The sequence below is a fragment of the Ascaphus truei genome, chromosome 3 (genome assembly GCF_040206685.1).
Source record: "Ascaphus truei isolate aAscTru1 chromosome 3, aAscTru1.hap1, whole genome shotgun sequence".
Taxonomy (NCBI): Eukaryota; Metazoa; Chordata; class Amphibia; order Anura; family Ascaphidae; genus Ascaphus; species Ascaphus truei.
The window spans coordinates 72,620,368-72,636,578 of NC_134485.1; the positions used below are offsets into that span (position 1 = coordinate 72,620,368).

Here is a 16,211-nt window from a genome sequence, read left to right on the forward strand (position 1 = left end):
ACCCCGCTAAATGCACTATTGGTCTGGAGGAGGCCAAGTATCTGGGATATTCTATTGGCAGAGGTTTACTCAAACCCCAAACACTCAAAGTGGAGGCGATACAAAATTGGCCAAGGCCAGTTACAAAAAAACAAGTAAGGACCTTTTTGGGGTTAATTGGGTACTATAGAAGGTTTATTCCCAATTTTGCAACTAAGGCAACCCCACTAACTGACCTCACAAAAGCAAGAGGACCGCTAATGGTAAAGTGGTCCCCCGAAACCGAACAGGCCTTTAGAAGCCTGAAAGAAGCTCTCTGTGCCCAACCAGTGTTGGTCACACCTGACTTCTCCAAAGAGTTCGTAGTCCAAACCGACGCATCTGAGGTAGGGCTGGGGGCGGTACTCTCCCAGGAGTCTCAAGGTGAGGAGCACCCCATCCTTTATTTAAGTAGGAAACTAAATCCCCAGGAGAAAAATTACTCCATAGTAGAGAAAGAGTGTCTCGCAATAAAGTGGGCTGTAGAGACGCTCAAATACTACCTGTTGGGGAGAAAATTCCGGTTGGTCACAGATCATGCACCCCTTACCTGGATGTGTCAAAACAGGGAAAAGAATGCTAGAGTGACCAGGTGGTTCCTAAGCCTACAACCCTTTAAATTTTCTGTGGAACACAGGTCAGGGCACAAACATGGCAATGCTGACGGGTTGTCAAGGATGCACTCCCTAATATCCATGGTCGCTCATCCCTCGAGGTCTGAGCTGGGGGGGAGGATATGTGACAGAAACCAGGGGATGGTAATAAATTCCGTATATAGGGCTCCCAGGATACTAGACAGTTTCTATCCTGTTTGGCCTGGGAGTGCAGCCTTATAATACATACACTCCATCCCACAGTTTGGCAAGCGCTGGAACTGAGGGATGAGAGATCCAGACCAGAGTTTGTCTGCTGCCTGATTTCTGTCACCTGTCATGCTAATTAGGAATCAGGTATGAAAGACTGATTTCCTGTTTGCTCTGGTCTCCCCACAAGAGCCAGGAGGCTGGAAGGCTGCTGAACTACAGAGGGGAGAAGCCTCTTCCCCAAACAGGTTCAATCTTTCTGTTCATTTGTGTAAGACTGCAAAAGTACCGTGTTTTGATGTTGGAAGTGGAAAAGCCACTTCCAACCCTGAGTCAGGGATATCTAAGTTAAGTTATCGCTCAGGTGAGCAGCTTTTGTTTTGATCTGTTTTCTGTTGTATGCACTGTGGCAGTCTCAGTGCCTGGGACTGAATAAACCAGGCATAGCCTGTTTAAAGGAACAGTACGTGACGCCTCATCATTTAACCTACCCTAAAAGACCGTGTTCTAAACAGTCCCGGACAAACGACGGAGCCCCGGAGTAAGCCGTTTGTCACAATATATATCTATCATACATACATATATATATACATACACACATCAATTTATATAAATGAATGTATACATGCCCACAATACAAATACACATATCACCACAGTATCAGCAAATAATGTGTATAAAACAACAGTAAATATCTCTCACATATTTACTATAGATGGTCACAGTAGGGCAATAAGGATATTATTACAGCTGCATAACAAGGGGTCAGTATGTGAGGATTGCTCAGTTAGATCTAATGCAAAGGTATATGTGCAAAGGACAGCCTATTATGCCGTGGTCTCAAAAATCAGTGATGGAAAACACAGACATATATATAGTGCACAGTAACTGATAAAATGGGTAAAAGAAGCTAGTACAATAGGTCAGAGGTATAAATGAGAAGCTATGACCCAAAGCTAGATAGTATGGTCTTACTAGATATAGCGTGTGATGTATAGGCAAGGTATTGGTATGACATGGAGAGAGAAAAAACCGGCGATACAGGCCATCTTTGGGTCCGCTACTGCTGCACCAAGATGGCAGCGCCTCGCTTTAGGACGTCACATCAATCCCCGACGTGCATTTCCCCTACTGCACCCTGTTGTGTATACTCTATACAGGCAGCACGGTGTTGGCGTCCTACACAGTGATTCACAGCTTTTTCGCTCAACGCGTTTCACCAGCTCCTGATTAAACCGCAAGCCGGTGAAACGCGTTGAGTGAAATCGCTGTTAATCACTGTGTAGGAAGCTACTATAGTGCTGCCGGTTCTCCTGCTCATCATCCGGGCACCCAACTCTGAAGTGCGGGAGCCGATACGAGAGACGCAAGCGCAGTTGAGGAGAGGAGTGGTGAAAACGCCAGGGATCCCAGCCTGCACTCGCTAATGCTCATAATGCTTTTTACTATCAGACACCATGCGAGTATCATTTTTATCCATATATCGATAACATTTGCTATTAGTCTGCACTATTGGTCTTTTACCTTATTCACGAAGGTCACCCTACACCAAGACGTACAGGGATACAGAACGATACATCATTGCCACGGATTTGGGATATGCACAAAAGAAAGGGGAATGTGTGAGTACACGCTCTGCTGGATTCAAAAGACAGTCTCTGCACTGTCACAAACACATTGCAGTAATATGTGTTCTTTTGTATTGCTTATAACATGCAAGCATATCAATTACAATAAAGGAGTATAAGGCTACACTCGCCAGCAATAAAGTGAAACTAAAAAGAGTTATTCCCCCGAAGTCCTTACCATCAACAAAATTATTCAGAGTAAATGTGTAGTAGTTTGGGGGTGGAAAGGATTCAAATGTAAGATCATTTAGCAGTTTCAAATGATTCAAATGTTCGGCCATAATGACTCAACTGTATTTGTGATTTGCGGTTTGCTCTTACCAGCTCTGAACTAGCTTTACAGACGGCCTTTGGAGTAAATTATCAGGCAACAGATTGACCTCTCTCATGGTGTTTGCAAGCCGGACCGGGAGCTCCTTTCGTAAGAAGAGGTACGAGGTTTTTTCACAGGCATTATTACGTCCTACAGTAAAAAAAAAAAAAAGAAAGGACACTATTGGGAATTACACAGGCATGTTTGTTTTATGACACATTGTTGAATAGGGCAATTATAACCTTTATTCCCATTTAAAAGACTTCGGGGCCTATGCAGAGAGCAGCGCTTTTTAAAATTGGCGAGGGGAATAAAAAGTTGGTTTAATGGAGAGTTTTATTCTCCATATGCAGAAATGGGCGAAATCCGCTATTTATACCATTACTGCATGTGGAGAATTGTAAATGAGGAGATGCACGCTGCCGAAAAGGGGGAAAAAAAATCGCGCTTTTTTTTTTTCCCCTATAGCCGGCGAGCTCCTGCTTCTTGCCAACTTTAGTTGGCGGAGAAAATTGAAGAAAATTGCGCCATGTTATTGGTACGAACAGCCGCTAGATGGCGTTCGCGCGTTTCTGAATTTGGAAATTTTTAAAGCTGGCGAGATGTAGGTTCTCGCCAGCCACGCGGCGAAATTTTCAAATTAAAAAAAAAAAATGGCGCTTGTTTCAAAACTCGCCATTACCTGCCTTTCTAAAGGCAGATTTTGCCAAAAAATGGCGCTTCCCCCGATAACGCTGCTCTCTGCATGAGGCCCTTCATGCCTTAGCACAGGGGTGCTCAACTCCAGTCCTCAAGCAGCTCCAAGGGGTCAGGTTTTCAGGATATCCCAGCTTCAGCACAGGTGGCTCAATCAGATCTGATTGAGCCACCTGTGCTGAAGCAGGGACTGATTAAGCCACCTGTGCAAAGCTGGGATATCCTGAAACCTGACTTGTTGGAAGTGGCTTGAGGACTGGAGTTCAGCACCCCTGCCTTAATAAATGCTTCAGATTACAGGTTATACATTTGATTGTAAAAAGATAGGCACCACAGTACAGTACAAGCAAAAATAAGAGTTAGAGTTGCATCTAAGTGAAATCTGAACCATTAATGCCTGTTTTATAGTTAAACATACAGTACATTAAGTTGTTACACAAATGTAAGTCTAAAAGAATAATTCAGAAGACAGATTTCAAAACAGAAGGCAATGATCAAATGCTTTCCAACTGGGTTCTACAGCTGGCAGCCTGCAGGTCAAAAATATTTGCATCTGGATTGAAAACTGGTTGAAGGATAGACACCAGAGAGTTGTAATAAAAGTAACTTTTTCAGGTTGGGCTCAAGTTGTGAGTGGAGTACTACTGTACCCCAAGGATCTGTACAGGAACCACTGCTTTTTACCTTGTTTATTAATGACCTTGAGGTTGGCATAGAGAGCAAAGTCCTCCATCTTTGCAGATGACACTAAATTGTGTAAGGCTGAGTCCATAGAGAGTGCAGCCGTGCGGAGGCGCTTAGGCTGAGGGAAAACGGGTGCTTTCCCTGGCCTTAGTTCGCGCGCCGTCCGAGGGCGGGCCAGTGACGTCACGGAGCTGAGTGCGAACCGCTCACGTGACCGCCCCTGCGCTTCCGTGAGCGCTCAAATTTGAAATTTGCTAAGACCTACGTCTCTGAAGGCGTGCGCGAGCCCCTGCTAAAGCCGCTCTCATTGCGGCTACAGGGGTTCACTGACAAGCGTCAGCGTGCTTCAGCACGGGTCAGCGCCTAAGCGCTCACCCTGGACTCAGCCTAAGGTAGTAGAATCAGAGCAGGATGTCATTTCTCTCCAGAAGGCCTTGGAGAGACTGGAAACTTGGGTGGGTAAATGGCAAATGAGGCTTAATACAGATAAATGTACAGTTATGCATTTGGGAAATAAGAACAGGCAATTTACAAATGAAACGGGTATAAAATAGGAGAATCCTTGATGGAGAAGGATTTAGGAGTGCTTGTAGACAGCAGGCTTAGCAATAGTGCCCAAAGTCATGCAGTAGCTGCAAAGGCAAACCAGCTCTTATCTTGCATTAAACGGGCAATGGATGGAAGGAAAGTAGACATAATTATGCCCCTTTATAAAGTATTAGTAAGACCACACCTTGAATATGGAGTACAATTTTGGGCACCACTCCTTAGAAAAGACATTATGGAATTAGAGTGTGCGCAGAGAAGAGCCACAAAATTAATAAAGGGGATGAATAATCTGATTTACGAGAGGCTAGCTAATTTAGATTATTACATCAGAAAAGAGGCGTCTAAGAGTGGATATGATAACTATATACAAATATATTCGGGGATAATAAAAGGAGCTTTCAAAAGAACTATTTATCCCAAGTGCAGTACAAGGGACATGGGGTCATCCCTTAATGTAGAAAGGAGATTTCTCCAGCAACAAAGGAAAGGGTTATTTACAGTAAGGGTAGTTAAAATGTGGAATTCATTACCCATGGATACTGTGATGGCAGATACAATATATTTGTTAAAAAATAAAGGTTGGACTTTTTAGAAAGCAAAAGTATACAGGGATATACCAAATAAGTATATATGGGAAGGATGTTGATCCAGGAATTAATCCAATATTGGGAGTCAAGAAGGAATTTATTTTCCCCTTATGAGTTATCAGATGATAGGTCACTGGGGTTTTTTTGTTTGCCTTCCTCTGGATCAATACGTAAGTATAGATATAGGATAAAGTATCTGTTGTCTAAATTAAGCATAGGCTGAATTTGATGGACGTACGTCTTTTTTCAACCTCATCTACTATGTAACTGTGTAGCTCCAGCCCACAAAGGGCCGTGATGTGGCCCATGAACTCTTTGTTCCTGGTAATCTGATACCAGTTACTTAAGCACCCAAATGTAGTTATTCACAAAAACTCACTAGTAGAATAAGATAATGTAGATGGTACAGATGTTGTAAATGTTCACAAAATCTTTAAATATTGTTTTAATGCAAAACAAAAAATTATAGCAAGCTTGTGGCCCTTCTGCTCCATCCACTAGTTAAATTCTGGGGAATCCCAACCCTCACCCCTCCCCACCCCCCACTTTCTCCCTTACACTCACTCTCCCCCTCTCTCCTCTATACACTCACTCTCCCCCTCTCACACTTACTCTCTCCCCCTCCCCCATACAGACACACACACACACACACACTCTCTCCCCCTCCCCCACACATCTGCTCCTCTGCCCCTCCTACTCCTCCCCTCCCACACACTCTCCCCCTCCCTCCTGTCAGCTGGAAGTTGACGGCAGAAGCAGGGAGAGGAAAGAGCAGTGATCAGGTAGCTGCTGTTGCTGATATCGGCTCACTGTTGTGTGGGGTGCAGCCGCCAGGCCTGGGACAGCTGGGAGAGTTGTCCCAGTTCTCGCCCCCTGGAGGCCGCGGAACCCCTGAGGAGTGCTCGCAAACCCCGGTTGGAAATCACGGAGTTAAAGAAAGCTCTACTTTAAAAAAAAAAAAAAAAAAAATATTCAAGGCAACAATAATACATTTCACGTTCAAAAACCAACAAGCGACTTTCAATGAAAATCTAAAAGTTCAACTGTACCAAAAATGGGAAACATAGTTTCATTGCATAATTGTTTCCATCTTGACCAAGATACCAAAATATAGAATCACCCACATTGCACATACATTGTAAAATGCCCATTGCGTCTAACAGTAGACCAATTAACTTGATATTACAGTAGTCCTTTCAATAAAGCGCAGTTTAAAGTATTTTCCAGGCTAGTACAATTCTCGCTTTCCGTGTTCTCATAATGTTCGCAATATCTGCTACTTTTCTATAGCTCCTACCTAATCAGAGATTTCTTTTCACTTGAGGCACTTTAGACTGAAATCCAGCACAGCCTTTACTCTTTATGCTTGACGCAATGTTCATTGAGAAGCTCCTTGCTGAGTATTATTTCAATTTGTGTTGCTGCAAAGAAGAATGCACAATCATTTCCTTAATACCACAAAGCGTACCTAGATTTCCTGGTACAAAAGCAATTTTGTAATCAGTGAGCGCAACACCTTTCTGTGCCTACTACAATTGCTGTTCTATTATAGTAACACTACCACAAGCCAACGAATGACATATTGCATTGCCACTTACAGCCGGTCCATTCTGCAGCCAAAATATAGTCTGTAACACTAAATAAAATGTAGCAAATCTGTTCATGACCTATAATTTTTTTGAAGGCTTTTACAATTCTTTTCATTGCATTGAAAAAGAAAAGATATTTTCCAAATTGCTACATAGGTTAATAGGTTTTAATAGAATTCGAACCCTGGGGTCCTACCGAGATTATCCATACTATTTCTACCTCCGAGAACCTCCCCCCCCCCCCAGCTTCCTGACATACTTAGCAGTGTAAAAGCGGGTTAACCTTCTGAATTTTCAAAGATGGCCGCGGAGTCCATCCAATAGGAAGCTGCATCATTATCACTCCTATGACGTTAAGGCATTCAATTCATATGGGAGACCCGTAGGATTTGGCCGCCATGCTGAGTTTTCTAGTGGGAACAGTAACACTGGCAACTAAACCAGCAAGTATCTCGGGCACCTGCGAGTCCAGAGATAAAAGTGCCCACTAATACAGACCTATAGCAGGGGCCCCTGACGAAGCTCCGTAATAGGGCACGGCATGTAATGTGATATTAGGAGACACCGCTATGGGCCTGTGCTAGTGGGCGCGGCAGATATCCTAGAATTAGTAGGGCACAGCCAGTGGGATATACGAGTTAGGCTAGTGACGAGGACCCCCTCCACAGTTGGCTTTCCTTGATCAGCATCCTGGTTCCACCCTGGCGGTCACACTCACTGCCACTGTATGCATTGTGAGAGCTGGGGTCTGATTAGCTACAGCTACATAGCTGCTCCTATGTGCTGGCAGCTTTTCTGCTTACTCTGTAGCAAGCCATTTAAAGTGATATGGTGCTACATGTGTGTACATTTTTACTATAGCTACCTCTCCACATGCTGGTAGACTTTTGCCTACTCTGTAGAAAACCATTTAAATTGATATGGTGCTACATGTCTATATACTGCCACTGTTGTAGCCATATACTGACTTCTCCTTGATTACCAGGATCCCCTTGCTGTTCGCTTCTACCAGTATTACAGCTTTTTAAGCGTGCTCAGTCATTCATATCAGAGATACTCATTGCATGCATTTATTAGTCAGTCTCTCTGATACAGTAGCACGCCTGTATCGATGCACCTCTCTCGGTAGGGAGCATTAAGTGATTGCTGCTTACTACCCCCTCCCCACCCCATCCTACTATTACAGTACAGCCCCGCTTCTGTGTTTTGCTTCTCTGCTTCTTGCCAATATGGCGATTCCGAGAAGGGGGCTGCCATTTCTGCACATGCGCAGAAGGGGGAGCAGCCGAGGTCGTGCATACGAAGAACAGGGGAGTGGCCGAGTTCGTGCATGCGCAGAAGGGGGGCGGCCGGGTCTGTGTATGCGCAGAAGGGTAGGAAAGACGGAAAATTGCCAGTGGACATAGCAAATGCTAGGTTACGGTTTACGGTGGCGGCCTAGTACGGAACCCGCCGAATGAGTGGGGCCCTACTGTACTCATTTTTTAATTACTGTTCAGACTCTACTACAGTGATATATGTTTTAATCAATTTATTAAATGCAAAGTTTTACTTTGCGTGGTGTGCAACTAAGTGATTTCTCTCGGCGTATACCAGTACACCTCCCTGTACCCTCTACTTCGTTTTTGATGTTCACTTAATCATTCACAGTTTGCACCCACCTTACATCACTAAGACTATTCATCTATTTACTGGTCTAAGTAGGTGCAGCACCCCAGTTGATTATCAATTTACTCTCGTTTTGTCAGCTATAGAACAGTAACAGATATTGCGAACATTGCGAGAGCACAGAAACCACAGAAAGCGAAAATTGTACTAGCCTGGAAAATACGGAATCTGAGTAATATTGAAAAGACTACACGTTCATCTGTTGAGAGAACACCTTCCTGCCTTCTACGTACAGACTGAAACAAATGTCTCCAATGACAGGGATATCGGAAAAAATGATTAAACTAGGTTAATAGGTTTGTAAATGTATGTATTTTGATTTTTTTTTTTTTTTTTTTACAATGTTCTTTTGTTTCATTTACAGTGGGGTCTTAGAATAATGGCTATTCTTGAGGGTCTCAGATTGGGAGGGGCAGGCTTACGTAGAATCAGAGAGCAGTTCAATGTTCTGGTAGCCGTATTGGTCCTGACATGGGAACATTTTCATTCGTTGAAGGTTGCGACACCTTTTGGGTGCCAGCATTAGGGTTCCTCATAGATGAAACTATAGTGTAATAAAGTCAAAACCTGGGAGGTTTTGAAAGCTAAATGTACATCTTAAAAAAAAAAAAAAAAATAATTAAATGGCAGCGATAGATTATCACTCATGTGTGTGTGATAAAAAAAAAATGTGGCACTAAATGAAAATTTGAAAGATAACAGAGATAAGGACAATAAAGCCGACCCTAAATTCAGGTTACAATATTTACAAAAACTGCCAAGAACAATACAATTGTTTCTACAAACCCCAACATATCTGATGTGTTTTTAAAAAGGCAACCAACCACACAGTATCATATTACTGCAACCTATTCAAATTGGACTTTCACTCCAGACTCTGGCTTTTTCTTGGTAAAGTATGGTTATATCCAGATGAGCAAATATTGTAATTGGACGGATCCACCGAGACCTTGCTACAAGGATTTTTGGATAAAGTTAAAAATGATTGCTAAAAAGAAAGGGGAAACCCTAGGTGAGCAGCCACGGGAAACGTCTGTTATAAATGCGTTTCAGGGGTGCCACTACTATATTCAAAAACCTTAAATCACTAACAAGGCATGACTGTTTTTTGGACATTTCTGGAATAGTCATGTATGGCTTGTCATGTAAACATCTGTAACCCACATGCAATAAAATTGTCTTTAGAAGTACAAAATACATATATGCTCTGCCATCATCCAGATAGTTTGGAAGTTTGTCTTCCTCAATGGAAACATGACCCTGTACTTAGCCTTTTTTAAATGTGGAGTTGTCGTCTCACAGGTCTGTTTCCATTCAATGCTGCTAACCACACAACACAAACTCACCACGTAAACCTGCTTTTATTTCTAAAGGGCACCGATATACTGTAATCATGTCGATAGACCACATCCAGGAGACTTTACAATCTCTATTTGATATTATCCGCTTTATATCCCCTAGCACAAGGGTGCATAATCTTTTTCCCCTGTCGGCTCTCCCTCCTTCACCCCCCCCCCCCCTCCATACCTTGGCTTCGGCGTTCTGAAGTCACGTTGCCAGAAGCCGTCTAAGCCAATGTAAGTGAAGTTACCTCTGTAACTCTGTCTTCGCCGCTCCCCCGGGATTTAATTTAAATGCCTTCGGGAAGAGTGCAGGGCCTCTGAAACTGCTGCGGCCCCTACAGAAAACCTTGCACCCCCCTGGGGGCGTGCCCCCCCCCAGTTTGCCTACCCCTGCTCTAGCACAGGGGGGCGCGCGGCAGTTACAGAGGCCCGCGCTCTTCCCCCCAGCATTTAAATTAAATGCCGGGGAGGCATGAGGCCTCTAACTGGCTTAACTCCTCTCTTCCCTGTCTTCGGCCATGGCAACGCAGCAACAAATGACGACGCGGGTCATGTGACGTGTCGCCATGGCAATGTGTGTCAAATGACGTGGCGGGGTCACGTGACTTCACATGACCCGCGACGTCATTTGACGCAGTCCTTGGAGAGGAGGGGCGCGAATGCTTCGGCTGCCGGAGCTTAAGAAGTTTGTGCACTCCTGCTCTAGAGCGCGCACACACACACACACACACACACACACACTGAAGGGAAGCAGTAGCTATCTGTGTACTGCACATGCAAGCTAAAACTATAGATCACCTGTTCTGTAATAAATAGCATAACAAATACATTTCTCACAACCAGGCGAAAGATCTCCATAAAGCTTGTAACCAGTCCTACTTCCACACTAAGAAATATTTTTTTTAGATTATGAAATGATATCTGTTTGTATGGCATTGTCCCCCTGTTATGGATATTTCAATCCTTTAACTTCCCCAGTTAGCATCTCAAGAACCAGGGGATCGCTGGAGCAGAAAATAGCTTGAGTTCAGTGTCAAGGGACAACTTTCTTCCTACACTTTAAAAAATAAAAATAAATAATAAATGTAAAAAAAAAAAAAAAAAAAAAGGGTGGGGTCGGATGTATCGTTCCAGGTAAAATATCTCAAAATTAAAATTGAGCAACGCAGAGTTGCTTTAAAAAGAATTGCTGGTGTTCCTTTCTGAATTTTAGGTCTCTGAAGTTCAGTCAATATCTGATATTGTAGATCTACTCAAATTGCCCACAACCTAAACGATAATTCTAATGTATATGGTATTATCATTGGTAGATGGAGTGGCTCAGTTACAACCTCACTGCTTTTGCAGAAGGAGACTCCAGTTTGAATATCAGCTCCTTGAACTGGTTAAAGACATTTTACGTCCCTGTGACAACAATAAGATTGTAAGCATTATGGGACATGGGCCTAAAATATTGTATGTAGACCGCTGCAGCCTTGCGTGAATCATACAATTAGATTGTAAGCATTGCGGGCAGAGACTCGGTTGATTACTATGTGTGCCTTAGGACAAAGTCACCAAGTCATAGGGTCTGACACTCCACAGGCCCCATTAGGCAGTGGCTATGTCATGCCCTTTAAGTGCTCGTTTTTCAGGGGACAGAGAGTTCCGTGCCCCAGAATGCAAATCCGAAATGCAAGGAAACAGAAGAGAACGCCTCTTGTTTCTGGATTAAATGACGCCGTAATCGTGATTTGCTTGACGCACTATGGTGCCGCGGCCCCTCCGGGAACCAAAGGGGTCAATTTAAAGTAATATAAACAATAGATAATTATTAGATTATAGACTTTGGGGGGGGGGGCAGTTTCTACTGTAGCAATTGTAATAAAAGAATCTACTTTTATTTTACTTCATTGTTGCCATAATGCTTTTATATCTCTGCCCTATACAGATAAAAGGTCTAATATTGTTGGAAGTGCATAGTTACATTCGTTTTATATTGCAGCCTGTTCCTTTCAGAGATGGGGGTGATCTGCAATGCTTATTAGAAAGCAGCAAGTTGTAAAAGCTTTGTTGATGTCAAACTACACATTACTCTGCAGTACAATGAAAGCTCTTCCAGTAACAAAAAGATAAGGGTCAGTATGTACTAAGTGGTGCGATTTCAGAAGACACTTTCCAGCCCCAACGAGAGCCCATTCATGTGAATAGGCCCATAAGGTGTCTTTTGGAATAGCCCACTATCTGTAACTTCTATGCCATAGAAGATGCCATGATTTATGCAAAGTGTTCCAAGAACCACGTATTATTCTGTAATGCATGGGGACAATCCTTTTCAACAATGAGAAAGGATTTTCAGAAACATTTTCAAATACATGTATGTTACATTTTTCGCAAGTAGTAATGAGCATTGCAATAGCTTTTTTTGACTAAGTGGGAATGCACTGTAATCAATTCACTGTTAGGTTAACTATGCTGGCACCCCTGGCATCAAAGCGGTTAAAAATGATAAATATATATGGTATCAGTACCCTTCCCTGGCTTCCAGCATGGAAAATATATATTAGAGTCAAAATGTAATGCTCTGTGGCCCAATCACTAAACATGTAATTACTGCCCGGTTTTAAAATACAGTAGTGAACAGAGCCCAGAGCTACGGTTTACCGACAACCTGCCAAAGTTACTGGCCTGATATGACCTTCAGTCATTCATTAATCCACGAGTAGCACTTTGACACTAATCGTCTATTGTTCAAATAAATTAAAAAACGAGTTGCTGAAAAGGCCAGGGAGGAGACATAATGTTTTGTAACTCGGTATCCAAAGGATACAAAGGACAAATGTGTTAAAGAGCAGAATAAAAATCACAAAAAGACTGCAGAGTCAAAAGGTCAAGTCCCACAAAACTAGTACAACTTCCAGATAATATATTGCATACCGAGTTCGATAATCGTGGGGCTTCACAATTCTGGGGAGCAGGTTGACATGGTGCCTAGAAAATACACCTAAACAGCAGTGCCAAGTGGCACTTCTTGTCATGCAGGAAGTGGTGCACATTGGTGGTACAACCGTCTATTGTCACGCCCGATTTAGAGAAGCAGAGCAGTGATTAATAAACAGTAGCCCCAATGTAGTTATTTTATTTTGCCATCTACAGTGAAATGCATTTTCTCCCACTCCAAACGCTACACAATTGCTCATCAAGACCTTCCTTCAGTCTGCTACAGGGATCCCAGATGGTTAAATCAGCCATATCTCCGACCACAGTCCTGGCAGATAAGTAGGCCTGCTGAAAATAGAGATTATGGAGGATCTGTACTGGTCATTGGAGGCTTGATGGGTCTGTACGAGTTGTTGAGGGCCGGAGGTCTGTATTGGTCATAGCAAGTCATTGAGACATAAAGGGAAAGCAGGGGTCCAGGATGGCGGTCCCCAAAATTACTGGCAATACGGAGATATGTCATCTGCAGTACATGGACTATCTTCGTCTCTAAATCAGATCTACAGGTTAGTGTGTGTGGCATGCTATTTTAAAGCTGCAGTTCAAGCTGTCGTTTATTTATTTTTATTTTTTCATTCAGTATGTGCATCAATACAATCTGCACACTGACAAGTGATTAGCTAAGTTGCCAATCGATCCGTTCTCCTGTAATCAATCGACAAATCGGGGGTTAATTCACTGTTAGGGCTGCACAAGATTACCCAGGATGCAAAGTTCTGTGTGGATGATCATGTGACTAGGCAAGCACTAGATACAATTGGTGCACTGCTAGAGAGGGCAAAAGGGGCGTGCCAGAGCCGGTCTCAGAAGAGGAAGGGGGTGTGACTTTGTAAATGGTTTCTATAGAAACAAAAATGCTTGCTACATTAGAATACATTAAAAAATGTCTTTAAAATTGTTTAAAAAAAACAAATGCTACAAGCATTTTCTCATAGTACAGAACTGATTAAAAAAAAAACATGTAGGATATTGCTTGAACTGCAGCTTTAAAGACGCTGACTCACTACAATATGCATCTCGTGTTTGTACGTCACATACTGACATATTGAGGAGTGATCCGAGTATGTACAGTTAGGTCCGAAAATAATTGGACAATTTTCATAATTTTGGCTCTGTACGCCATCACAATGGATTTGAAATGAAACAACCGAGATGCAATAGAAGTGCAGACTTTCACCTTGAATTCAAGGGGTTGAACAAAAATATTGTATGAACCGTTTAGGAATTGCAACCATTTTCATACACAAGTCTCCTTATTTCAGGGGCTCAAATGTAATTGGACAAATTAACACAATCATAAATAAAATGTTCAGTTTTAATACTTTGTTGAGAATCCTTTGCAGGCAATGACTGCTTTAAGTCTGGAACGCATGGACATGCGTTCACCTTTGTGAAAAAGAGGGGGCTTCATATTAAAGAGATGTAATTCCTAAACCCTTCCTCCAATTTGGATGTGAATACCCTCAAATTAAAGCGGATAGACTGCACTTTAAGCCCATATTCATTATTTAACTGTAACTTGAATTTATTTTGGTACACAGCCGAAATAACAAAAAACTTGTATCAGTGTCCAATTATTTCCGGACCTAACTGTATGGTGGACATCTTGGTTTAAAAATGTTAAATCTTCAAAAAAAACTTAAATTAATTGCAAGTATATTAAAATAGTTTGTTCCTAAAGTTAGGCTGAAAAAAAAAAGTGATAACATCTACAGAAAATACCATCATATAAAAACATCAAAAAATTTGGATGAAAATGGCCACATATTTAAAACCATGGACCATGCGTGTTGATACAAATTTCTTTTCCCAGCCACTTCCAATACAAGCCAAAATGGGTAGGACCCAAACATTACCATACTACCACCATAATTAACATACAACCTTGCTTTCTAACCTGGGGATGCCACTGTTTCATGTGAGTGGGGTCACAACATTATCATACCTTCCAACAGGCGCATGACATGGCCTCTGTCCAAAGACTACAATGGGGGTGTGGTGTAGCCACAATATTTCCATATCTTTAAACTATACCATAGAAAGTTACAACCTACCCTGCCTTAAATCCTGGGTCGGAAAATTCTGACATAGTAAATAAATATACAGTATGTGACACAATTGACCTAATTATTTAAGAAACAGATCTTTATAATCATTACTTCTAAATTAATAAAGCCCTGTCCTCTCTCTAGCAATGCACCAATTGTATCTAGTGACTACCTGGTCACATGATTTTCCCCACAGAACTTTGCATCTTTGGTCCACTTCTGCTGCAGCCAATTAGTGAACCCCCGAGCTGAATCTACGCCGTTCTATCACTATATAAAATATATTCTATATTAAAAAAAAAAAAAAATGTAAAAAAATTATTCTATCTATCTCATTTCAGCAATCTTTCCACACGGAGAAACATTATAAGCCAAGCTACTGACACCTCAATACTAAATACACACGGCTACTATACTCTCCTCATTTTGCTATTTGATCTATGCCACTAGAGACCTATCATCTGCATCACTCATCCACAATAGATCTATTGGAGATTTTATTTAGTATTTTACCATTGTATTTTTGTCTTATATTACCCCTCTGTTCTGTTTTTATCAGTTTCACCTTTATTGTCTGTGTGTTATTTTAGTGTTTATGTCCAGCAACCAAGCTTTCATTTTACAATACATTTTCCTGTTAATTTTTCTATTGCTATATGGGATGGCGCTTTTTTTTTCTTTTCTAATATATATATATATATATATATATATATATATATATATATATATATATATATATGTGTAGAGGTATCAGTACCGTGTTAGCCGAGCTTCAATAATCAAAAAATAAATAGATGATACCGTTCTGTGGCTAACGAAATGCTTTTATTTGTGCGAGTAACAAATAAAAGCATTTCGTTAGCCACAGAACGGTATCATCTATTTATTTTTTGATTATATATATATATATATATATATATATATATATATATATAAAGCAACTGTAAATATTACTGTATGTTCATTTGCATGTCTTAGACAGGTCTGCAACCCTGTCTTTCCCCATTGTCACCCAGCATACAGCACTTCCACTGCAGCAAAGGATTCTGGGAAATGACATGCAAATGAGCACTCAGTGCCACCTTTTGTCTCAAGCGTATTACACAAGCCAATCCTCAAGCCAATGCATGCTGTTTTAAACACAGCTTTTAGACAGAGGCTGGGATGAGATGCTAAGCCATTAGACCCACTCACATACATGTTTCAACCTTGATGGGTATCATCAGTGTGAGGTTGGTCTTAATGGCAAAGCATATATATATACTGAGTACAGAGATACTGGCAGCACATTTTAGAGGATAGAGAT

At 41.8% G+C, this 16,211-nt stretch overlaps 1 protein-coding gene across 1 annotated transcript in view; it reads right to left on the reverse strand.

Moving 5' to 3' along the window:
- Positions 1-16,211, reverse strand: part of LOC142491549 (pyruvate dehydrogenase (acetyl-transferring) kinase isozyme 3, mitochondrial) — a 68,978-nt gene that overhangs the window by 42,557 nt on the left and 10,210 nt on the right. Inside the window, exon 2 of the mRNA XM_075594271.1 lies at positions 2,771-2,912. Within this exon, the coding sequence (XP_075450386.1) occupies positions 2,771-2,912 (142 nt within the window). The remainder of the gene's footprint in view (positions 1-2,770; positions 2,913-16,211) is intronic.